The sequence below is a fragment of the Siphateles boraxobius genome, unplaced genomic scaffold (assembly GCF_051911475.1).
Source record: "Siphateles boraxobius isolate OS27281-9 unplaced genomic scaffold, OSU_SipBor_1 13, whole genome shotgun sequence".
NCBI lineage: Eukaryota > Metazoa > Chordata > Actinopteri > Cypriniformes > Leuciscidae > Siphateles > Siphateles boraxobius.
In genome coordinates this window covers 30618102-30645457 of record NW_027508733.1, presented here as the reverse complement: position 1 = coordinate 30645457, position 27356 = coordinate 30618102, and the positions used below count along the sequence as shown (strand labels likewise).

The 27356-nt window shown below is 36.8% G+C and overlaps 1 protein-coding gene across 3 annotated transcripts in view; it reads left to right on the top strand.

The window, feature by feature from the left end:
* Positions 1–27356, top strand: part of grm7 (glutamate metabotropic receptor 7) — a 242035-nt gene that overhangs the window by 116903 nt on the left and 97776 nt on the right. For all 3 annotated transcript variants that reach the window (XM_077226986.1, XM_077226985.1, XM_077226984.1), the window contains exons 3-5: positions 3408–3543; positions 3967–4121; positions 23982–24119. In XM_077226986.1, the coding sequence (XP_077083101.1) occupies positions 3408–3543; positions 3967–4121; positions 23982–24119 (429 nt within the window). The remainder of the gene's footprint in view (positions 1–3407; positions 3544–3966; positions 4122–23981; positions 24120–27356) is intronic.

Sequence of the window (27356 nt, the reverse complement as noted above, 5' to 3'; positions counted from 1 at the left end):
TGTCAATTTACTGCGAGTCTTGCCACTTGGTGACATGCTTCCGAAGATCCTAATTGGTCAGTTAACATTAGTTGACAGATCAATTAAATCGCATTAACTCAACTCGAAAGACCGGAAAGGTTCAGATTTCGGACTTCCTTTCAAGGTGTAGCGGATTAATCTGGTGTAGTACAGCAGGAAATGACATATCCATCGTACCATTATGTTTTCTATGTAACACTCGTAGCAAGTGCGTTTCGGTCATATCAGTGTGTAAAATCATCTGACTTCAGTGTAAAATAACAAATTTCTATGCATTTCTTATCTGACTTGTTTTCTGTATTGAATTTGTTAGTTGTATTGATTTGTTGGACGTGTAAAATGGTCAAAAAGAATCCTGAGTTAGTTTGTTTGAGTCAAATTAACGAATCAGTCAGTGTCATTATTCTGTTTCATGTTTCACACAAATTGATTTGCAAGACAAAGACAGAGAAATCATATTTTACCTCAGCTTCAAGCCGGTGGTCTGAATCAATTGAATGTAGGTAAAAAGAGCGGGAAAATCATAATACAGTAAAACGTGTTCGTGCGCTGAAAAGGAATCATACTGCAAGACCAGTAGAGTCTGATTCATGAACAGATGACTCATAAGAGTTGTTTATTTTAATCAGTTCAGATCAAAAAGAGTCATGTACTACCAAGTTAGTTTGAATCATTCGAATGAATCAGTCACTGAATCTGTCGGCCATTATTCTTTTTCATGATTCACATAATCTGATGTATGAAACAATGATAAATCATGTTATGTAACAAAAAAATCATATTTGAGTTTTAAGTTTGCAGTCTGAATTAATGTAATGTACTCAGTTAAAAGGGTGGGAAAATGCTAAATAAAATGCTGACTCAAAGGAAATATACTACAAGACCAGTAAAGTCTGATTCACGAATAAATGACTCATATTAGCAGGGGGGTTTTATCAGCCGGTAAAAGGGATATATGTATTCTCAAGTTAGTAAGTTTGAATCATACTTATGAATCAGTCACTAAATGTTTCAATGTCATTATTCTTTTTCATGATTCACACAAACTGGTTTACAACAAGACCAGTAGAGTCTAATTCATGAACAAATGACTCATACGATCTGATTATTTTAATTGGTTCAGGTAAAAAAAAATCAGTTTGAATCATTCTAACAAATCAGTCACTGAATCTGTCAGTGTCATAATACTTTTCCATGATTCACACAAAATGATTTGCAAAACAAAGATAAGTAAATCAGATTTTATAATAAAGAAATCATGTTTTATCCAAGTTGTAAAGTTGAAGTCTGAATTAAGGTGATGTAATGAGTTAAAACGGCGTGAAGAAGAGCAGTACAGTCTGATTCATAAACAAATGACTCCTATGAGATGCTTCGGTCAAATGAATTCATGTACTCTCAAGTTAGTCAGTTTTGATGATCCACACGCATTGATTTGCAAAAAAAGATAAAGAAATTATATTTTATGATAAATAAATCATATTGTACCAGAGTTGGAAGATTTCAGTTTGAAATAATGCAATGTAATGAAATAAAACGGTAGGAAGAAGAACAATACAGTCTGATTCATGAACAAATGACTCATTTGAGCTGCTTCTTTTAATAAGTCGGTAAAAGGAATTCATGCATATGCTAGTGAATCTGTCTGTCGTTTAATCCTTTTCATGATTCACACACACCAAGTTTCGATTGAACTTTGTTAGTAAAACTGTATTTTGGATGACCCGTCTAGGCCTCATTAGTATTTGTGAAAGTGTTCTTGCATTCATGAAACACGTTTCAATCGCAATAAGCATCCGCTATCCTGGCATTCATTTTGCTCCATGGCATTCATCTTAGAATGGCAGAACACTATGAGGTTTCCCAGTGAATAATCCAGATAATGGGAAAAATTCCCAAGGCTAAAAGTACACTGCGTTGAACGGGAACAGAAGAACGCTGTTGAGGGATTTGATCGGGACAAACGTGGAGTGATGCCAAGTTTGGTGCCTCTCTTTCCAGAAAAGCCAGTGTTTTGAAGCGACTGCGATGGGTTTACATTGTTTGTCTGTCCCTTTTTTTCGCATTTCCAATGTTCTGATGCCAAGCTCATAAAAGTGCCACTCCGGGGCAACGGGAACGGACCCAGATATTGATGTCGGCTATCTAATAAATCACCAGGGAGATTTGGACTCGTCATCAACCTGCATATAAAAAAGAGGAAGCTGTATTTCACTTTCACTTACATCACTGCCAAGAAGCTTTGAATTGCGTTGTTCCTAAGCAGAGTGATCCTGTCTATCACGTAGAATATTCATATATTAAATTGGAAAATATCTTGGAAATGGGTTGATATAAGAGAGTGACATATTCCATTTCTATCTGATTCAAAACCTGCAGAACTGTTGATTGATTTCGACATATCCTAATACTTTTCCATAGCAGTGCTGTTCAAGAACTTTCCCCTGTGACGTTCATTGCAAATTCCCAGATAAGAAAGGGGTCTTAAATAGATATGGATGCAATTTTATTAGTGCTTGGCAACGATTCATCGCGATTAATCCTATATAAAATAAAAGTTTGTGTTTGCATAATATATGTGTATAGTGTGTGTGTGTGTGTGTGTGTGTGTGTGTGTGTGTGTGTGTGTGTGTGTGTGTGTGTGTGTGTGTGTGTGTGTGTGTGTGTGTGTGTGTGTGTGTGTGTGTGTATATATTTTTTTACATGTACTGTATATACTGTATATATATATATATATATATATATTTTTTTTTTTTTTTTTTTTTTTTTAATACATAATTAATGTTATATGTAAATACAAATATTTTTATATAAATAACAATTTTTCTTAAATATATACATGTGTGTATTTATATACACAAAATAATTATACAAACAAATATATTATGTAAAATGAAACTTTTATTTTAAATGCGATTTATCACAATTAATCGTTGCTCAGCACTAACTTTTATATATTTAATTGTATGTATACATTGTTCTGGGAAGGTTAGATTATGGTTAGAAAAATAAAACCTACAAATAACCTTTATGAACATTCTGTGTCGGTTATCTTTAGGTTTACACAAAAACCTCCCTTCAACACTTTTGCATGGTTAGTTTATGGATGTCAAATCATGTCAAGTTGATTGTACTTAAAATTTTAAGACAGCAACTTTTTTTCCTTCTTTTTTACAGTGAAACGTTCTGTATAGAAAACCATCTATATTCTCTCTATCTTGTCACAATAAAGCCTTGATAAGAAATAGGAAACCAAACAGAAAACATTCATGGAATTTTGTTATTTGGCACCAAAAAATAACCGAATGGAGCCCATATAATTGTAGGGGAATGTTTGTCCATGTTTTAATGCATCACTCATGTGCCTCTTTCTTTTCTTTCTCTAGGTGGAATCTGCATCGCTCAGTCCCTGAAGATCCCTCATGACCACAAGCAGGCTGATTTTGACAAGATTATCCGACAGCTTCTGGAGACACGTCATGCCCGGGCGGTCATTATTTTTGCTTACGACGAAGATATTCGGTAAGCTGTTGACAGCATTGCCAGCCGAGGAAGAGGAAATGGAAATTGCAAGATAAAGTTACAATAAATTCCAGTTTCAAACAATTAATCGCTCCCTTTTGAGCTCCAAAAATAACAATGTAAAAGTAGTTGATGACAAGATGTCAATACTCTGCTGGCCTGAAAGCTATTACTTAGATAAAACTCAAGGGTGCACTTCAGGGGTTTACATCTTGTTTGCTGGATAAGCTCAAGTACTATGGGTATTGATTAATGACATCAACATGTCATCAATCAGCCAACCGATTCAAAATTGCTATTTTGTATTTCATTCTCGATAAAGATTCAATCTGGATGCCATTGCAATTGCTCTCCTGCTCTCTTGAAGAGTCACAGAGGGCCTCAATGTCGTGGTAATGGTTCCATGTGTGGGAATGTTCGCAGGGGGATCCTTAACGCCAGTAAAAGAGCGGATCAAGTGGGCCATTTCCTGTGGATTGGGTCGGATAGTTGGGGAGCCAAGAACAGCCCTATTCAAGGCCTCGAGGATGCCGCTGTCGGCGCTGTCACCATCCTGCCAAAAAGAGCCACTATTGCTGGTAGGATTGCAGCGTGATTGATTGTGTTTTTGGGGGGATGATAATGCTAATGATATCCAGGGAACACCAACATCTCTCATTGTTGTGTGACATAGACCAGTATACTGGCTTCATGTGGATTCTGGTGATGGGGTGCTAACTCCTATTCTTTAGATGTCAAAATGTCTTGACACTTAAAGACTTTGCGCTGAACATTTAGAGGTGTTTCATCATCTACAGGCAGCTTATGTGTTGATTTTCAATAAGACTTTAAGACTTCAATTAAGATTTTTCCCTCCTGTTTATGTTTAACACTTCCATTCAAAAGTTTGAGGTCGGTAAGATCTTTTAATGTTTTTTGAAAGAAATTTCTTATGCGCACAAAAGGTCCATCTATTAAAAAAAAAATTATATATATATATATATATATATGTCACACACACACACACACACACACACATAAATATATATATAAAAAAATATTTCACAATATTACTGTTTACTATATATGAGAGAGAGAGAGAGTAGTATTGTGATTTTTTTTTCCCTGTTGTAATATATATGTAATTTATTCCTGTGATCAAAGTTGAATTTTCAGCATCATTGCTCCAGTCTTCAGTGTCACATGATCCTTCAGAAATCATTATGATACGAGGATTTAATGCTCAATAAACATTTATGATTATTATCAATGTTGAAGAAATGTTGAAGTTGCGCTGCTTAATATTTTTGAGGAAACCGTGATGCATTTGTTTCAGGATTCTTTGATGAATAGATTAAATTAAAATAACTTTTATTTACAATTAAAATATTTTGCGTCGTTATAAATCTATTTTCTGTCCCTTTTCAAATTAATGTGTCCTTTCTAAATAAAGGTATATAAATATATATATCTTAAATATATAAACAAATAAATAAATACATAAATAAAAATCTTATTGATCCCAAACTTTTGAAAGCTACTATAATCAAGTTCCATGTATTGTGCCTTGTAAACTTTGTGTAATGTCTTCGTCATTAATTAGCTTTTATTTTAGATTTATCTAATTTTACTCTTGTCTCAGGCCCAGATTGTATATGTTAAATATGAAAATATATCATAAACTATTAACAAAACAATCATAAATGAAACAATGATTAACTATTTCAATATTTATAGTGTGATACACTTTTAGACAAATTGCGAGTTGTGGTGATATTTCCATGACAAGTTTTTTAAAGTTTGCATAATACTTGTGAGCGGCAAGCTGCAATTTTAGCAAGATTCTTAAAAAAAAATAAAAAATAAAAAAAAATATATATATATATATATATATATATTTTTTTTTTTTTTTTTTTTATTAGTTGTGTATATTTAGGATACACAAAAAAGCTAGCTATGAAAATAGCCTTAGCATTTATTTAAAAAATGTTGAAAGTGTCATTTCCAACACAGTATGTTACTAATAAAGTGGAAACTTTGAAAATTTCCAGGAGTTTAGGTGTGGTTACAGTAGCAAATTTTGGGTTACTTTATTTTAAGGTGTCATTGTTACAGTGTAATTACATATTTAGCTACTGGGCAATAATAATTAACAACATGCACTTACTATAGGGTTAGGGTAGGATTTAGTTGAGGGTTAGTTGTATGTAATCATGCATAGTTTACTTTTATTTCTATTAAAGTACATGTAACAAGGACACTGTCAAATAATGTGTTACCAAATTTTGCTTAAAATTCTTGGTGACAAACCATAACCTGTTGCCAAATCTGCATGGGGAAATCTTTTCATTCATTCGAAAATTGCCAGTTGCACAGTTTCCTATTGAAATGACTGGATTTCTTCCATGGAAATTTTCCCTTAGGCAAATGTACACATGCATACACATAGTTGGACATTTTTAGATCAAACTAAGCAAACAAATAAGAGCGTAGAAAGTGTGAATTCCTTCCACAAGCCCAAAAGAGCCCAAAGTTGAAGAAACACCCTATTCTTATAGGATTGCACAAGCACACTTCTTTGGTGCTTGCGACGTATTCCTGTTCAGAGTAATGTCAGGTTGAATGGATGGAAGGAACATCGCTCTAATAATAGAAAATCATCTCCCCGGTGTCTTCGAAACTGTGTCACGTTTGATAGCGATGGCGCCTGGTGCGCGTGGAGACAGAACAGAGCACAACAGAGTCTGGATTGGTTTTGTTCACTGGGGATTGTGAACCCAGCCAGAGGCCTGGACTCAGACTGACCCAGCTGGCAAGCTTTTCCATCCAGCCCTGCCATGGGGTTGATCTCAGTGCCAGATTAATATATTGAAGCCCTACGGTGTTATATTTTGTGGCGGACATAAACTAATGATATAAAGAGCACTGTGGATGCAAGAGGCATGAATGGAGAGATGAATCCTCTATGGAGAAAAATGCCTTGAGGTGTTGGACTCTCCATGACAGAAAGCTTCCTCTTGTTTAATGTTGTTGCATTAAAGGAATAATTCACCCAAAAATGAAAACTGTCAACTTTTACTCACCCCAATATTTCAAAATCTGTTTCTTAGCGGCATTGACATCACGCCTGGTCTCGCACGTCCACACTTATTTTAACTTAAATGTGTATGAGATTATTAGAGAATAGCTTTCTTTTCACACCAAGCTGTCGTTTGACTTCAGAACACTTTTTTTTACACTGTAAAATAATATTGTCAATAAGTTATAGCATATGTCTTTACATTGGTTTTACTCATCCAAATTATTTAAGCAATTGTCAACTTTGTTTTGTAAGTTATACAAATTTCGACTCATTTTAAGTCAGTTTAATGTAACTTAAGTTAAAATGACTTAAATATACAAGTTTATTCTACTTAAAAAATTAAGGCAACAACTTTTTTTTACTGTGTTGTTATTAACTAAAAATATAGCAATAATTTGTTGAAATAGAATTATATATATATATATATATATATATATATATATATATACACACACACACAAATATATACTGTGTATATTAGATGAGAAACATTTTATTTAGTTTATCTGCAAAGACAACATTTCTAATTTTCATTTAAGTTTAAATTGAGTTAAATATATATTTTCTTAAAAACTCATGGTATTATATTTTTGTTAATATGTTGATATAGATTTTAGCTTTATATTTTCACTTTAATTGAAGGTTTAGTCGTTGAAAAAATGTCTATACAGTTTGTTAGTTTAAGTTTATTTTCAGTTATTTTAGTACTTCATCTTAATAAATGAAAATGAGAAATGTTGCTTGCCAATTAGGTAAAATAAAGTTTAATTTAATTTCAATGGTTTTAGTTTTAGTTAACGATAACCCATTTTTTTAATATTTTTCAAAAATAAATAATACTAAAATAAGACTAGTGTCATTTGTATTTTTGCCCTTTTATAAAAAAAGAGTATGCAAATTCAACATAATATCTCTTTTATTGTGCTAGAGAGAGAGAGAGAGAGAGAGAGAGAGAGAGAGAGAGAGAGAGAGAGAGAGAGAGAGAGAGACTAAATGATGAAAGAATGTTACGGAGCCCCTAAAGAAACTTGATAAAGAAAAAAATATGAGATGGAGGTAACATTATTTGTTAATGCTTTTGCGTTCCCTCGCAAAAAGTTGTGCGTTCCACTGAGAAACTTTGCGTTCGCTCCTAAAGAGATCAATTCATTTTTACGAGCGACCTAAAATTTTATCGGGCGAGCGCAAAACATTTGCGAGGGAACGCGAAAGCATTGACTTATTATTTCTCCTCCCATCTCATATTTTTTTCCACCACCATGACCCTTTAGGGGCTCCGTAGAATGTACATTTGAGTGAAATATTTAAAGTTATATCGATACGCTAAAGCAGAGGTTATGTGTTTGAACAAAAATGCTGTAATAAAAATGTTTTCTGCATAAAAAAATAAATAAATACTCTCAACCATTTCCACCTTCCCTTGTGTTTAAACAAGTGGTTTTCCGTCACGGAAAAATGCTATCTTTGATAATTCCATATTTACATCTTCACTCCGCCCGCCAGTTAATCCGTGCGATGCAACTCTGCAAATCAAAATCATGTCATACAGTGCAATGCATTTCCCAGGTATCCAGTCAGTGTTATGATAGCATCTCTCTGCCTGCGCTGTTTGCCATTTGCTGATAAGTGTCGAGCAGTGCTTTGCCGGGTCGAGCAATTGCCCCTGCATTTCACAGCACTGATGGAACAATTTGAAAGGCACTCATCAGGGAAAGCATCACACTTACAGCTTTAGCGTGCTCTTCGAAAAAGACCTGTGAAAACAATTGAATGTAGTGTTGCCACAAGCTGCAGTCAAATAGGGAGTTTGTCTCACCACAGGCACCCCTTGCAAGAACAGGTGCTCGCGAGGAAATTCACAACGCCATGCTTCTCGTTTACCTTCCCTTTTTGAAGTGAAACGATGTTGTCTTTGTGAACAGACGTGAAGCTGGAAGCTATTCAGATGGTTGTCTTTGATCTGATGAGTGTTGGTATACAGAACCTGGTGTTCTGAAAGTGTCATGTTTTTTATTTGTGCCACACAGAAGACTAAACATGCCGCCTAGACAAAACAAGCTACGATTTAACTAGGGGTGTCGGCAAGCATCTAAAAACGTATATTTTGAGAGTGTCTTTTATTTTGGCCACGTTGCAATGACAGAAAATTATATAAAAAATGCCGTTAGTCACGGGAAGCATTGACTTCAAGACCAAGTAGCTCCTGCCAACCAGTTGCATCAGCAGTAAACTGAACGAATGTACAAGCGATAAGCGGTAATCCTCCGATAGCTAACTCCCACTTAACTGCCTTTCTGCAAATCAGTTTGGCTTACTGGGCGAAAGTTACATCACCTATTCAATATTCATGAGCCAAGCTGAAAAGGTTTATCTGTGTACCTACTACTTTTTAAATGATTTATATATTTCCCTGAGTTTAACCCTCATGTTCTGTTAATATTGTCTGGTATTTGGGGGCAAAAAAATGAAATAAAATAAAAATAACAAACACACACACACACGCACGCACGCACGCGCGCACATGCACGCACGCACGCACGCACGCACACACACACTGTATATTAAAACCTACTATATGATTGATTTACTACACAAATTAAACAAATCAATGTAATAAAAAGATAATAACTATTAGAATAAAATACATACTGTTAGATGATACTTATATTAGATAAAATATAAATAGATGGAAAAACTTCAAATTTGAAATGTTGCCTTGGCATCTAACTGAAATAATATAAGTTAAAGTTGAAGTAATAAATGACTACAACTAAAATTGTAAAAAAATAAAAATAAAATAAAAAATAAAGTGCAAATACAGAAAATGCAATTGAACATGACAAAAGCACAAAACAAAATGACTAAAACTAAAGTTAAAATGAAAGCTGGAAATATAAAAGTAAAATCTAATTTAGAGCAAATTTGATTTTACTTTTATATTTTCAGTTTTCATTTTAACTTTAGTTGAAGTTTTAGTCATTTTGCTTTGTGCATTTTGCTTTGCTTTTGTCATGTTTTATTGCATTCTCTATATTTCCACTTAGCTTTAATTATTATTATTATTTTTTTTTTTTACAATTTTAGTTTTAGTAATTTATTACTTAATTTATTTCAATTAGATGCCGAAGTATCGAAATCGGTACTTTTTGACAACTCTAATCTAATTTAAATAATCAATAAGTACTATACATATATATATATATATATATATATATATATATATATATATATATATATATATATATATATATAAATAACACTATTCATCACCAAAAAAATCAGAGCTGCCAACTTTTGAGTTTAGCTTGGCGTGAGACTTCTCCAATTGTGGTGCTGTCTGCACACGCAAGGTCTTTCGCTCACTTACCTCTTTGCCGTGCGCGTGCGCGCGGTTTGGAGCACAATATCTGTCTCGCCTGCACGCTCGCTCTAGATTACGGGATATTTTAACTAATTTGCGTTATAACTAGTCGATCACGAGTGGCTCAACAGGTAGATATATAGATAAACTCATCTTTCAGGCATTTGACCGACCGGGTTGACACTTCAGCGTGAGACATCGGGGGTGTGGCGTGAGAGCGTGAATGCGTGAGAGTTGGCAGCCCTGCCAAAAGATATTACTGAAGCTTTTCCAAAGTTGACACGCATGTTTTAGAAAGGTGTTTGCAGTCAAAAATGATTGCAATTGTACATGATTAAATGTGATTTAAAAACTGTATTGCTGTGCAGTTCCTACAGTGTTTTAAGTCAATTGCTATATGGATTCTAGGGTGTAGCTAGACTGTTGCTCATATCATCAACCCTAAGTATGCGTAATACTAATTATTGCCTTAGGAAACACTACCAATGTTTTGCACCAGATAAAAGCATGTATCATGTATCATGAACTTTGAACCTTGTTTATTATCTATCCTCAGAAAATTAGGAAAAGTCGAACAGTGCTTGAGGCCTTTCAAAGCCCCTACAGAAGCTGAGGGTTACATTAATATCCCATCTTGACTTGAATTATTGGTATGAAACCATCAGAGGCTAAAACACCCCCATAGCTGTGCAGTGCAATAGCCACTCGTTCACCAGTCAGGTAACTCGTGGTTAAATCTAGCTGGCAGCCTGTCTCTTCCAGAATACTCCAAGCGCTCCAATGTGACGAGCACTTAGGAAATAGCCTAGAGATGTTACAGTGTGATGCAAGGTTAATCATAGGAGTGTCAGTGCTGCAGTTTAGCTACTAGAATATATATTGGTTTTAAAGTTTTGCATTAACAGCACACAGCCTTTAAACCTGTGGTTACTTAACAGGTTTAGCTTCAGAACCCAAATTTTACCCAGTGAGCCAACACATTAGCAAACTTAGTAACCCATATATAAAGATAAAGAAGTCAAGTTCGTATTTTCTTTTCCCATGCAAAGTTTTGCTAATAGTTTTCAAGGGTTTATTAAATTGTGGCCATGTTTTGCTAATTCATTCAATCATTTTGTGGCACGCTCACACTACAGGGCTACATGAATCTCTTACCCCTTTTCCACCAAAAAAGAACTGGTTCGGAACTGGTGCTGGTTCAAAGTTAGTTCGGAGTTGGTTCAACTTGCGAACCTTCTCAGAACCGGTTTGTTTTCCCACTGACTAGAGCGCCCAGCGAACGACGTCGTTACGTCACTGTGTACGTCGCCATACAGAAACGCTAGCAAGTACATTATTTTGGGATTATCTCTAACTTGTGTACCATGAAGGCTTTAAAAACAATTGAAATAAGTAAGTCTTTTAATCTTTTCCTTTGATATGTAATCATTTCTGATTAGTTATGTGTCTCTGTCTTGTGTCTTTTTTTCTTTCCGTTTATTTGTTCTATATTTTGACTGTTTTCTTCTTTGCTTACATAATGTTTTCAATAAAAAAATAAAATTTAAAAAAAGCTAGACACGCTTGCGCCAACTTCAAGCATAATAATTACAATGGTGGACTACATCGTGTTTCTGCAAATGTTTCTCCTGGCTTTGCGGTCATAAAAAATGTTTAGGACACATCTAAACCCGCCTCCAGCCCCGCCGTAAGCATGACACGGTGGTAAAAGAACGGTTCTCTGGTTCTAGTCCAGCAAAGAGTTGGTGCCGCTTTGGAACCAGTTTTCCTGGCCGAGAACCGGTTCTTTGGCTGTCGAAACACAAAGAACCGGTTCGCGAGTAGGCACCGGCTCCGAACCGGCTCTCAAAATGCTTTGGTGGAAAAGGGGTATCTGTGGTGGTCACATTAGACAACACGGCTTTTGACATAATAATATCAAACAGGTTTGAAAATATTGCAGCATCTGTGGCTGCTCGAGACTGGCTCAGATCACGTCGCATCCAGGGGTTTTGCCGTAGACCTTGGAAATCTGTGAAATCAGGTAATCTGTAACAGTAAAAATCCTTTCAAAAGTCATGTAGTGTGAGCTTGCTTTTAGTTATATCGTGGCCACCTTGTACTAATTCAGTCCATTGTTTTAGTTAAAACGTGGCCTTGTTGTACTAATTTAACACATTGTTTTAGTTAAATTAAGAATATGTTACTAATTTGTTGTTCTATTGTTTTAGTTAAATCGAGAATTGATGTACTAATCATGTTTTAAGGTACGTTTACAATGATGCACTAAACTCAGAAAAGTTTTTTCCATTGCATCTTTCACGCACAGATGACAAAGTTGTCAAAACGATCCACGTTCACACAATATTCGTATAAATGACTAAAAACGCTGTATAATTCATGCCAAGCCAGTACGTGGCGATGTCACTTTGTAAAGAAACACTATGTGCTTATAGACTGAACACGTAATAGACATGCTAATGACGTCACCGTTTTCACAAATTCACGTTTTTGTAGTTGAGACGATAGCGGTATTGTTTTCAAAAACTTGCACTTTGCATCCCTTTTCCAAAAGTTTGCGTTTTCAGGCCCAGGAAACACTGTTGTTGTGTAAATGAACTACCAAAAAAATAAAAATAATTTAGTTGAAAACGGTGTTGTGTAAACGGCCCTAAGTTAATCGTGGCCACTTTGTGCTGATTCATTCCATTGTTTTGTTGTACTAATTAATTCCCTTCTATTCATTTGGTTAAAACGATTTACCTACAACAATAAAACAAATTACTTAGCTGTGGGAACAAATTCTGAAAATGTTGCCACAATATCTTGTTAGGTTTTGTCATGTTATGCCATCTTAAAAACACGATTATAAAGTTAGCATTTGCATTATTATTTGCACTATTATAATCATAACATACCTGCAACTCAATGTTGAATCGTGACTTACCACTAAAGAGCTACTCTTTATCGTGACTTGCATACAAAAACAAAGAGGCCGAACGTCTCATTCATCAAACTTTCTCCACCTGCTGTTACTCGGACGTTAGCATATGAGCTAGCAGGAATCTGACATTCTTGGCCCAGCCTGTAATTGGATCAAACTGTGCACAAAGCGGTTCATCTCGGCCTCATCATGTGGCATTTCAGTCTCTTGGTTTAGTTTTAATTTGGCCATTAGACTCACAGCTGGTGTCCAGGCCTCTGCTGTGACCTCCGACTGGGATTGTTTGTTTGGGTGCTTATTGTGTTATGTAGTAGATGGCTCTCTAACAGCAGGGAGCCTGGAATTGTCACTCCAGGATTTCTGATTATGACCCTAAACTCACAGTGACAACCCTTTCGCCATCACCACCATCACAAAATACCATTACAAGAGCTAGATTGAAGGATTGGGATCATTGCCATTTATGATTGCTTTGATCGTAACACTTACCTAGCCATAGTACTCATATAAACCTTTTTTTTTAATGGTATGGATTTTTTGCTTCTTTAACAACCTCATGAAATTGCTTGAAAGTGCATTTTTCATTCATGTGTTCATTTAAACAGGATGTTTGGGTGAGACATATATTATGGCCCCTCCCCTTTTTTATAAAAAGCCAAAAGCCTTTAGTTTACATCACAGCTATGAGCCATGGTTTGCTACTTACTATTGATAGTCCGCAGGAGTTGGTATTAGGGGAAGAACATTCTCATTCTATGGAGATGCAATTTAATTGGACAAAGATTTGGACATGCCCATGAGTGCACTGTGAGTCATCAGTAAGGCTGTAAATTTGAAATGCATATACACTGTAAACAATGTAAATAAAACAAACATTATTGGTGTGTTTTACAAGAAAACACTATTTCAGTTTTCATACTTCAAAAAAAGAAATTATAATTTAAAGTGTTACTTGACATTTCTTATTTATTAAATTTACTTGCAATTTCCAAGTGAAAATTGCTTCAAGGTAAAACTTTTTTTTCAGTGTATCTGCTAATCATCACTATTGGCAACTTTTAGAAATACATTCACATTAAAGATAAAGGTCAACAATGTTTATGCCACAATGAGAGATATGGGAATGTGCTACTTTATGACCTAGTGATATTATATTATATAAATCTACTGCAGGGCTATTTAGTGTTAAATCTCAGGGTGAAATATTTTCAGCTGAATCTGAATAATTAAGAGAGTTGAGGTTTCAATAATTCATGTAGAAAACCAGTTTTTTTTAAAATTGAATGAGCAGTGATTAAACAAGTAATAGTTATGAAGTTGAGTAAATGTACAAACAAAATGCCATGACTGTCCAAAATGATTGCACTTTTGACATCAATTCATCACAAACTTCATATTTAATGTTTATGTATTTATGCATAATGTAAGAAATGCAATGCATGCAAATATGAGTTATACATATATATATATAGATAGATATACATATATTATATGATCTACATATTATATATGTAGATCATTGTAGTCTTTTTTACAGCATGTTTAAAAAAGTAAAAAAAAAAATATATACACACACACGCACGCACGCACGCACGCACACACACACAAACATATATATATATATATATATATATATATATATATATATAGTAATAGTTTAGATTTTACTTTTTTAAACACATGCTGTAAAAAAGGCTACCATGATCTCCAATTTAAACACCCGCTGTGGTGAAAATCGAGTTTTTAATGTTTTTTATATGTCTATGTGGTGTTTTAATGTTTTAAGACAAACCATGTGCAAATTCATCAGTCAACACCATTGCTGAGTATTTTCTCTTTAAAACTGCAGTGAACCAAAGACAGTCTCAAAAACGCGGCTTGAAACCAACCAGGTTTCCTACCGTCACAAACATGCAACCAATCCCAACGTGCGGAGATGGGCTTTTCCACTGGGAGCACAAGAACACCTTTAAGAAGGGACAGGAAAAATCGGGTACATTTAGCAATATAGCCGGTGAATTATGTATATGATGTATATTCCGATGTTATGATGAACTATATGCCTTTGAAGTTGTTCAAAACATTTCTAAGGATGGCAAATGGGAATGTCTCAGGTTACGCATGTAACCATGGTTCCCCGAGAAGGGAAAAAGAAGCTGTGTCGATGGCGACACGCTCATGAAGCACATATACAACTTAGTCCAATTCTGATTGGTGCAACGTCATCCCGGCGGAAGCTATAAAGGGACCTGGCATCACAGCTGCTGTCAGCCTCTGATCAACTGAAGCAGGCTGATCCCAGGCATGCAGGAAGTATTGGTAAAGGGACTAGGCATCTCGTTTCCTTTTCAGGGAACCATGGTTACATTCGTAACCTGAGACGTTCCCTTTTGTGGCAACTCGCCCTGGATCCATGATGATATTTGGGGAACAAAATGCCCACTTTGGCATGCTAACAAATGCCTGTCCTAGTGTGAAGCAATTAAGGTACAGCTCAGGACATGAGCTTACAAAGCTATGTGGGAAGGACCACCCCACCATATCACATATATCTTGAAGAGATGCCCCTGACAAAAAAGCCTTAGAAGATGCCATACTGTCTTGCGTTAAGAATAGCTTTCACTCCGTCTGGAGCGAATTCCACACAGGAAGGAGCAATCGACAAGGCATGTAAGTCTCCTACTCTCTTAGGAGACGTCATCGCCAGCAGAAACGCCATCTTTAAGGCTAGACACTTGTCCAATGCAACGGCCAAAGGCTTGAAGGGTGCCAAGCATTACCCATCTAATACCCCGGCAAAATCCCATGCAGGTATTCTAACCTGGGTCGAAGGCTTCATACAGTATAATTGAGAACTCATACTCCTTGGAGCCTGAGTGGTGCTAGGGCTACTTCCATACATTTCGTTAAAGTGCACAGGGAAAGTGCAAGGCCAAGATGGAGATATCGAAATATGCATCCTTTAGATTGTGATAAACAAGTACTCAGACCTGATTTGGCTCACGATAAGAGGGATTGTCAGCATCTTAAACTTGATTCTCCTCAGAGACTGGTACAGCTGGTGAAGATTCATAATGGGGTGTAACCCTTCATTTCTTTTTTTTGGAACTATAAAATACTGGCTGTAGAACCAGGTATTTCTCTCTGGGGGAGTAATGAGATCTATGGCCTCCTTCTTCAGAAGAGACGGAACTTCTTGCTCCATAACCTGCGCCTCTTTTGGGCCCACCAATGTTTCCAAGATACCCTTTAAATTTGGTGGGTGAGAACTAAACTGAAGTTTGTAGCCTTAGTGGACAGTGCATACCACCCACTGAGATATATTCGGAAGTGCTTCCCATGAAATTTACTAGAGGAACCAACCTCTCGAAGCTGGCACTCAATGTATTTAGAAGAGCAGATTCTGAAACTAATTCACAGCAGTGTTTAACTAAATAAATTTTTCTACAGGCCTCTCTATGGAGAGCGAACCCCCCATGACCACTATATTGATGGGCAGATATTGAGGTTTGGGTTCGTTGGAAATCGTTGGTTGACAAATCGGGGTTGACAAATCGCTTTCCTGAGGGCTCCGCGGAGGAGTGGGTGTAGTTTGGTCCACCCCCGTTAGGCAGGCCCTCAGAGGCCTAACCTGACCATCAGGACCTCTTTCCCAAAGCCCGCTTCGAGAGAATAATGATCCTCAGATCCATTTTCTCCTTCACGGACTTCGGATTGTTGAGTGGAGTTCAATTAGCAATACTCTGTCCTTCTCCTTAATGTCTGATAGGTTGAGCCATACATGTCTCTCCATCTCCTTGGTGCCGCGGCTTGGTGGGAAATGTTGGTGCAGCACCGGTCAAACAGCACCAGCTGGTTGCAGAGTGTTCCAAGGGCATACGCTCGCAATGCTCGCAATCTACCCCCGCATTGGCTGACAGAGCATGCTCCGCTCCCAAGCAGCTAACTCAAAGATTGTGTGAAACGTGAAACCAGAATAGAACGTTTGTAGGGATGAACACAATTTCTGAATTGCTGCTGTATATATATATATACTCTGTGTGTGTGTGTGTGTGTGTGTGTGTATGTGTGTGATCTGCGGGACACACAACACCAGCTAAGACTTCACTAAGAGCGCTTGCTAAAAGAATAACAGCTCTGACAACAGCTGCCTTTTTATCTATATTGTGCCGGCCTGAATCGCATAAAGAAGTTGGAGCAATCAGAATTGGACTAAGTTGCACATGTGCTTCAGGTGCTGTCACGATGAAGGCGAAAGGGAACATGGTTTGTGTAGCATTAGCAACACATTATTAGCTGTTTGATAAAGTAGTCAAGCCAAAGGCTAATCATATTAATAACCGTTATGTGTCCAGCGTTGTAGAGAGTGATACAGTACATGAAACGCATTACCATTCTGACACATCGACTTGGATATTCCCCTTTATAATTCACTCTTCCACTTCTGCATCAGTTTCTGGTTTAAACATATAAGGCTGAATTAAACCAGTATTTCCACTTGCCTTTTTGTAGCGTTTACTTCTAATTGGATCAGGTAGTCCAAGCTTGTGTGAGTGAGTGGAGGGGGGCTAATTTGCATATTCATTAATCCCCTTATACTAAATGAAGCAAGGGTGTAGAGTTACATTCAAGAAATTAAAGCATAAAGAAATTATTTGATTAGGACAAAAAATGTTTTAAGGGATAGAATTATTGACTGCAGGGGGACTTTAAATCTCCAAGTTTAGGAAGAATACATTACATAAGTTTTACACTTAGAACAAACCCTGATCAGAATGTCTTAGAAATATCAATATACTAGTGCTTTGCAAGCACTGTTATAAAAATAGTAATAAAATGTAGATTGCAGCATTGGAGTGTTTGGTTTAACGACATGTTTCTAAACATAATAAAATAATGGAAGCATTTCAGCATTTCATCTACAGTGGTTGAATCCACACTGAGCAGAACAAGAAAGAAAGAGTCAAATGTCTTACAGTTTTGCATAGGTACTTTAAAAATGTATTCATATTTTTAGTTAAAGACTGTGCAAATGTTTTGGTACTGCTAATGCTGGCATTAAAAAACAAACAAAAAAATAAAAACAATCTTATTTCCTTATTTTTCTGTTCATCTGACAAAAACCACTATTGAAATTCTGCAAGCATGATGCTCATCTAAATTATTATCCATTTTCCAACCACCTCCCCCAATGACTTGCTTTAGCAGAATCGATCTGAAGTTGTCAGCCCCCATCTGTCTAAAGCTCACTTCAGAGACGTAGACAAATTGTGAGTGCATTAGCCGGTTGCGCTCCGCAGCAACGTTATATCAGCCGCACAGAGACACTCGAAGCAGAGTGACAGCTTGGAGTGTGATCCTTGTTGATTTGGAGATCCCTTTGGTTTGCCTTTTCTCCCTACTGGCTCTGAGCAACGTTTAACCTTGGACCGTCCATAAAATCGCTGCGAGGAGCCAAAGATCTAGCGTGGCACTCGAGGCTCAGACGCTTTATTTGAAGTGTCGTCAGAGCTAGTGATTGTCACCTGAGGTTTCTCGCATGGCTTGATGCCGCAAGCAGTTCGGATTTCTGGCATAGCTGAGAAGTGTCCCAAACTGGAACTGTTCCTCTTAAGGCTTTGGGATGTCTAAAAACTTGAATATAATGTTTTATAAATTGGTTCAGGATGTGTGAGGTAGTAGTGGGAAACCTCTTCTCATTTGCTTCCATGGTTCCCATGACGATGGATTGGACGTGGGTTGAGGAGTCAGAAGGAAATGGCGTAGGCCTGCCTGAATTAATCTTTCATGACTCTGCCTGTTGAAAAGCTGGAAAGGCACATGTGACTGCCTACATGCGCTTTAATGGAATACATACTGGTCTTCAATCTTTTTGGTTTAAATTTGTGCCCTAGGGAAGAGTATATATATGGTTTTCCTACATAGCTGTGCTAGTTTATGTGTCAACACTGATCCACGATTTCTTTCTTCAAATAAGATATCAATATTTCCTTGAACACTAATTCTAATTACCTTGTTGTGGTTTATTGCTCAATAATTCCTTGTACATTACACCTAAATATGTAAATTTAACTTATATCTACCACCTTAACCAATATTTGAGGTGTATATATATATATATATATATATATATATATATATATATATATATATATAATGATTTAAATGGGTTTTTTATGGGAATGGTTCTTTCCATTTAAATAAATTAGGAAGATAAATTATGAATGTGACGCCATATGTAATGGATCGTTGCAAACTGTCTTCCCATCATATTTTCATGTCTAGTGGTTTATTTAATGGCTTTATGTCTAATGTAATCCTCCTATGGCTTTTGAGTTATGTAAAGTTTGTTAATACTAAGATAAAATAAAAATTCTGCATCAAAATTTATAGACAAGTAGTTTGTTTAGGCATGGTTTGTAAGGAATTACAAACCTGCGCACATATATTCAAACGCACATAACTATAGAATCAATTCTTAATGCGCATGTGAACACCATCAGCGTCTATCACAGGTTCACATTTAAAGTCTGTTTAGACAGAACGGTGTCGTCTTAGCGGCCCCTAATTTAATAACAAATGATCATTTAGACGGAAGTGAATCAATCAAAACTTTAGCTGGAAAAAACATTTTTCAAGAGCCACTATAAAACCAAACCAATCTCTGTTACCTTAAATTATATGTTTATCTCTGTAAAGCTGCTTTGAAACAATCTACATTGTTAAAAGCGCTATATAAATGAGGATGACTTGACTTGAATACTTATAAAAAAAGTAACATTACTGAATAGCAAGGACAGTTCATCAATCCCGCCATGTATGAGGTTCACGGGCTGCCTGCTAATTGCACGGCAACAGAGCAGCTGTTAAACGCGTTAAACAAAAGGTGAAGCTCTGAGCTTTGTCCTCCAGACATAGAGAAAATGACACAGACAGGCCTTGGGGAGTTTCTTGTGTACAAGGCTTTTGTACAAATAAGCTGCAATTAGTAGAATTTATGAGCGAGCACGCAAACCTGCAGAGGATCAGTTTCTGAGTCAAGTAAGCCTGTGAAGTGATGTGTTGAGCACATTTATTCGAGGTCATCTGACAAATAAACTGAAAACATGTATCAATCAGCCTGAAGAATAATTTAGCTTAAAGAATTCGTTCACCCACAAATGAAAATTAACCCATAATTTACTCACCCTCAAGCCATCCTAGGTGTACTATATGACTTTCAGCCAAACACAATTGGAGTTATATTAAAAACATACACACGTCTAGCTCAGGCGGAAGAGTGACCTTTGAACCGACGTATGATATTCACCCTAGTGGTTGTGCGTAATTGTAGTGGTCAATTGGGAAATGTGGGTTTGAATCTGGCTCGCAATGGTTCACGGTTACATTCCCTATATCTCTTCGCTCATTCTGTCCTACATCAGGTGTTCAAATTTCTGTGTGAATCATTTGTAGATCTTTTTTCTGAATCGTAGTTCAATTGAATAATTGCATTCAATTCAAATCTGGCTCACACATAGTTTGTAAAACCATTCTTTTGTCAATTGTTTGCACAATAAATGCAAAAATTGATGTTCTTGTGATCATGTAGGAAATGTCAAATCAAGTCTGGCTTGCAAATTCTTATTTTTACTCTTTCTCCCCATTTGGGGACTCAAACTCGAGTCCAGGAATTCTGTGAATTATGCTCGGGACAGTTTTGAGACAGAATTGTCACTAGCCAGGGGTGCGTTTCCCAAAGCCAACTATGGTCGCAAGTTCCGTCGTTACCAATAGAGGTCAATGGAAATTGCGATCATAGTTGGCCAACGATGCTTTTGGGAAACGCACCCCAGATCGGGTCAGTGCTGCATTGTCACGAAAGTCAATCATTAAAATGTTTTTTGTTTTACCTCTTACCATTTTATACAATCAATTCGATACTTGCAAGCTGTCTAAGACGAGTTTCTGTGCGCACACACACGGTCATCAGTCAGCGCGTGAATGTCAAATTAAATTCTCTTTCACATCTTATTGTGTTTCTAAGTGCCCGTCTCAGTGAGTATTCACGTAAACAGTCAGTTATGTCTTAAGTGAACGTAAACGGTTGGGTAAAATCGGATGTGTCAGTATATTGGATCTGTCCATCAAATCTTAAAGTGACAGCAGCCTAATAAACCTGCTCGTGTCTGTGTCCTTAATCATGATCAAACAACAACAAAAAAGAGAGAAAAATTCACTTCTCTTGACTAAACAATAATGATAATTTATATTTAATGCATGAAGTGAAGATTATGTGGTTTAAGTTTATTACATTTACTTTCTTAAAGGAGCACTCCACCGTTTTTTGAAATAGGACTTATTCAATATCTCTCCTACATTTAGATAGGTGGGCAAATGCATTTTTGTCTCAGTTAATGCATTGTTTTAGTTTGGCAACCTCCTCCTGTCATTCTATATCCAAAGCATGCAGCTCCTCTTCTGAAGACTCTGGTTCATAGAGGTATGGTTCTAGATCTTGTCTGTCTGAGAAGTCACACTCTTCATCTCTCACAAAATCCGCCATGTTCATCACCATTCACTATGTCTACTGTAGGGAAAATAGCCAGCTACTATTCATGCTGGTATGTTGACAGAAGTCAGGGATTTCAGGTGTTGCGTGATATCTCTGCGCCCAAGTAGCAGTGCTTCGCCTGTGCTTCCCCCCAAAATAGTCCAAAGTCAATATCTGCATCGGAAATCGTCTAGTCTTAATCTTCATTGCTATTTGTATAGTTATTTTGGTGTGAATACGCAGGCCACAAGAAGTAATTAGGTTTTTTATTTTATATTATTTTTTTATCACTTTTACTCACGACATGCTAGCTGGCAACAAAGGATTCCATTCATTATGTTAAGTTAAACTAGCGGCGGCGGTGCCAAACTAAAACAATGCATGCACTGAGGCAAAAAAGCGTTTGTCCACCTATCTAAATGTAGGAAAGATGGTGAATAAGCCCTATTTCAAAAAACGGTGGAGTGTTCCTTTAAATGTCTGTAGTAGGCTATTTCTGTAGTATACTATACTAGAATACTATAGACCTTCACGAAAAACAAAATATTTCATTTGTATTTTTGATTAATGTTTATTTGTCATTTTGCTTTAAATTTTTACATACATTGGTTTGGCTAGTATTCATTTTTTTGTATGTTGTAATGAATTTGTAATGAATAAACATGGTGGCAGCTTTTAAGGAAAATAAATGTTTTTTTATCATCTTTGAAGCAGTAGTTTACATGGGTCAAAATTCAGAAACAACAACAACAAAAATTCCTTGTGTTTTATATACTAATTATTACTATAGGTTTTTTGAAGTTTTTACTACCAATGTAATTTGTTAATTATAAATGCATTCAAAAATGAAACAGTTTTGAGTTGGCCCTGAGTTATGGCAATTGCATGTACCTTTAAACACAGTGCCTACCATTGTAAAGACTGTTGGTCAGTCCCCTTCCCTGTCCCCTTACCACTGCATTTTCAGCTCTTCAGGTCCCAATAGGCTATTCCCATTCACCAAGCCACCCCGATTACCACCCCCTGTCTTGAATTTATAAATTTATATCACTGCATAAGTCAAGTCCCACCATATAGCCTTTTGCATTCAAAAAGCTGTTTCACTCAGAAATGTCACAATATAGAAATCAAGTCGACCATAACTTCCATTACATGACTAAGTTTGCTGAGCAGACTACTAATTATGAGAAGACAAGAAATCAAAATGGCAAGATGCAATAAAAGTTTGCTTTTGTTACATATAAAGTTAGTTGACGTTGTATTTTATAAGTAGTTGAGGTTTAAAAAAAGATATTGACCTAATGAAATACAGTATTGTTTATTTGGACTCTGCCCCTTTTGGACTTGGACTCGACCTGGACTCGATTGGTTTAAGACTTGTACTCGACTCGGGCTCGAGTAAGGTGGACTCGAACCCAACACTACACTCTACTTTCTGGCAAAAAAAGTCTCAATAAGTGATTTACGTGCACTTTGAGTACCTTGATTCTACCGATCACAGAAGAAGTGACTTCCTTCACCACCAGGCTACAGCCCTCAACATGCCAACTCAGGGGATGGAGCTTGGGAACCACAGATAGGCCGAATGCTTGCTCCGACTCAAGAGTATGCAATGCCCAGGAGTGCATTAAAGACTTCAGCTGCGTTTGTTGACTGGCTTAGAGAAGCTCTGCTGTAGCAGCTTAATGATAACACCTTATCTCTTTCTTAACACTTATTTTCTAGTGGGCAAGCAGGCAGACCCGGACTCACTTCCTTTGCAGCCTACAGAGTAGAAGCAAACAAAGTTTAAATGAGCTATGACTATGTAAGGTTAGCCGATGCCTCTGGCAAAATTAAATGTTCTACTGACCTTTGTCCTTGTAGCTACACTGTGGACGAAAGCCTCATTACACCACAAACCTATTTAGATGAGGCATGTTGTTAGCCTTGATGCCAAACAACAAGGACAGACTCAAAAGACTCTTTGGGATCCAGAGTGATAAATGATATTGTTTTTCTGCGAACAGTCTGATTAAATCCTAAGATACCTGATGTAAAGAATGTCAAGTAAGGGTACTAATGATTTTGTTGGGGAAGCAGAAAAAAAAGTTCATATGCAGGGATGTAATTGCTTAGAGAAGCTGGAGTCTTGATGGTTAAGCTAGTTACAACTAGGTACACCAGCATACTAGCAACACATTATTACAGGTCAGTAATTCAGTTTTTTCTCAGCAGGGCGATGACGACTAAAATCACAACCAGATCTCCTGAGAAAACGTAACTATTTTATGAGGTGGCAATTTTGCGATATAAGATATTTATACGATATGATGTTAGTATGAAAATATACAATTATAGAAAAAAAGTTAGCATGTAGATCGTATGAATTAATTTTATGTTTTTAAACGTACGTAACCTACAATGAGAGTGTTGGAAATTATGAAAAACTTGCCACTGTTCTGACATTACTAGTTAGATATCTGGTTTCGTCATTAGAAGTAATAAGGTACATTGACTTTCAGGTAAAGTTATTGATAACCTGATGCTATCGTTAAGGGTGCTGCCTTATCCTTTTCAGGTTTCGACGCCTACTTTACATCACGCACACTGGAGAACAACAGAAGAAACGTCTGGTTCGCTGAGTACTGGGAGGAGAACTTCAACTGCAAGCTCATGAGTTCCTCAAAGAGAGAAGACACTAGTAGAAAGTGCACAGGTAAACGTTAATAGCTATTTTTTTGGTCCAAAAACACATCATGCTGTGATATGCGGGTTTTATTTCTGTGAGTACCAACATCCTTGCTGGAATTCGCTTAGGCTGGTAACTGTACAGGATTTTGGTAAATGATAACTTAGGTTGGACTTCAGCATAATTAACAACAGCATACCAGCTACCGGCTAGTAATACAGTACTTGATTAAGTAACATGATAACTGGTTGACCACCTAATGACCAGCTTGGACCAGCTAACAACCAGCTTAGACCAGCTAATAACCAAATACCGTGTTCAAAAACATAGCTACCAGCTTTAGCTAGTTTTTCCAGCAGGGAATCACAAACCTGCCATTCTATATTAAGCCACTTGCTGCAGTGAATTAAAAATATGAAAGTTACCACAGTTTCTTAGCTTTTTTTGGCTAAACCTGAAGAACCCGGTCAGGCTCATTGACTCCGGCTTATTAGTGCAGCGTTTCTGAATATAAAGCACATTCTCCTATGTAACAGAGCTCCCCATTACATAATCTTCACTCAGCTCATCATGGCTAGTTCAGGCTGACTGGTTCCCAATTCCCAGTCAGCTGCAAGACAGAGTACACGTGCATGAAGATTGTCAACCAAAATTTGGGAATATTTATAACAGGATTAAAGATGCATGCACACAAGGTAGTTTTCTTCTCTTATTTTTAATATTTTAGGTATAGCTTTGGAGGCAATAATCCAAAATTGAGCTGAACATTACGTTTTAAGCAATAATATGCATAATTACTGAAAATGCTATTTCGAATTTGTAAAATCATTTTGAAATTGTATAGTGCCTGTATTCTGTCCTGTAGCCTGTGGTTAAGTCAATATCCGCACAAGGGGTTAACACTCTGGAGTATCTAGAGTAATCAATGTAAGAATCAATACTATTGACTACGTAATAACGAAATAAAAAGCATGACAAAGAAATTGTTACCCAGAATTGTTCTGTATTGTATAATCTGTCCCTTCAAATTTCCATGAGAAATAAGATGCCTGTACAAAGAAATGTATTGATATTTGAACCCATGAAAACTGTAACAACTCAGCTAATTGACTAATGACGTGCCCGGCTGTCATGTAGGAATAAAAACAAAGGGAAAGCGCAGAGCAACTTTTGGGTGCTTCAGGACCCATATTTTACAGTGAGGAACCAATTCAGTACAAAAACTGTTTATTGTGCAACATTGAATTTCAGTGGTTTCGTATTCTCGGCAGCCAATAATTCATGGCACAAAACATATAGGAGCTGTTTCTTGCAGGTCCAAAGTGGTGTAGCAGCTCTAATCAGCTAAACCTAAATGGTCTACCAGGTCAAAACGAGGTCCTCTTAATGGTAGCCGAGCTGATCTGCGATCTACACCACATTAAAACCTACTTGGATCTGGTAGAAACTATGTGTCTGCCGCCTACAGATTATATGAAGTTCGTAGTAGCATCAGATGGACTGCCGGCACACCCACAGATCGCCCACAGTCTGTTTGGAAACCGTCTGATGCACATTGCACACAAAGACGGCAAGACCTGACTGAAAATCGTTAACCTAGTCTAGTTTCCGTTGTGCATTTTGTATTCCATGATTGTCTATTATTGTGGTACCAGTTTTTTTGTATATTGTATAACGGCATGTAAAAACTCGGAAAATTCTGATTGGTCACTTTTCGTGTTGTTCCAACAGACCTTTTAGTGTTTGGCCAGATTAAGTTGCAAAATGGAAACTGTTGGCAATTTATTAAAAGACTGGTTACCTGAGTAGAAACTTCTATCTCTTTTATGGATTTGAGACCAAATCGAATCGCATAATACTATAGGGAGGCTCATCAAAATGGTCACAATTTCTCACATATAGAAAAGCCAGTCCTATATTTGAGAGCTTAATATGGTTGCTTTCGGTGTGAACTCAGACACACTAGACAAACCGTTGTCTAATAAGTTTTTCAGTGTTATTTGTTCAACCCAATCTCACGGAAATTTGTATGTATTTTATGAGGTGGCTAATTCATATGAATTCATACAAATGACCTACCCCTGAACCCACCCCTAAACCTACCCATCACTAGGCTTTAGAGTGTGTTCACACGACTTAGCCACCTTTTACTCACTCGTACAAATTCGTACAAATTGGTCGTTAGATAGCAATGGATTTGTTGGGGTTTTTTTTTTCCATGTGTGGTTCTGGTAACTCACAGAGAGAGATATGAGCTGTATGTCATCCAAAAGTTTTAGATTCACCAGTTTGTGGTCCCTGTAAACGTAGCCATTGGGAAATCTCGTTTATCGAGTGTCCTGTCTGCTCCGGGAGTCTCTGACCAACGAGGTGAGATATTCAAGAAGTGGAGGTGGCGGCAGTTTCTGTCAGCGACAGCTGGCAACACCACTCTATATCGCCCGGAGACGCCGTCGGTGTGAGGGACAATTTACAGACATCAAGGGCCCGAGTATGTGATGAGAGAGAAAGCACATGGTGCCGTCCCTGGATTGGAACAACAGTGTGTGCTGGGGGGCAAAGGAGAGTCAGGTCTGATGGATGACATGGGAGAGGTGAGAGAGGAGTTGGCTGTGGTCCAGGATCACGATTGTACAAGAGAAGACTCAATTAAAGAGGGCTGGATTGGAAAGTCACTGTGAATTTGTAATCAAATTTTGGGTTTCTCTGATGTGCTCCTGCACACAGGTCATTACATGCATAGCACATTCTCCAACTCCAACATTAGTAAGACGTATTGAGATAGTTAGCAGCAATATATCTGTCAATTTTTGGTACCTTGTTTCAAAATTCTAACAGGCACCAAACACACATTTTGTTAATCAATATTTTGATTTTTAGTCAAACTAGATATGTTTAAAACAAGATATTTTAATTTTGTAACAATTTGGTTTTTTTAAGAAAATGTATCTTTAATTTAGTTTATTACAGCTAAACTTTTTTGTTTTATTTGCTAAGTGTAAATAAAATATCTATATAAATATCTATATAAATTATCTTCTTTTTAAAGATAATGTTTTATAGAGACTGACACCTAGTGGTGTGGATGAAGCATTACAAAAAGTTAAATTTAGCCATTGATTTTTTTTTTTTTTAACAAAGTGTCCGATAATAGACTACATTAGCGCCCGCCTACTTTTTAGTGCCGTTGGTTTCAGGATTTTTTTTAAATTTTTTTTATTGATTTCTCCCATAGGGATTTCAAAAAAGTCTTATTATTAAAGC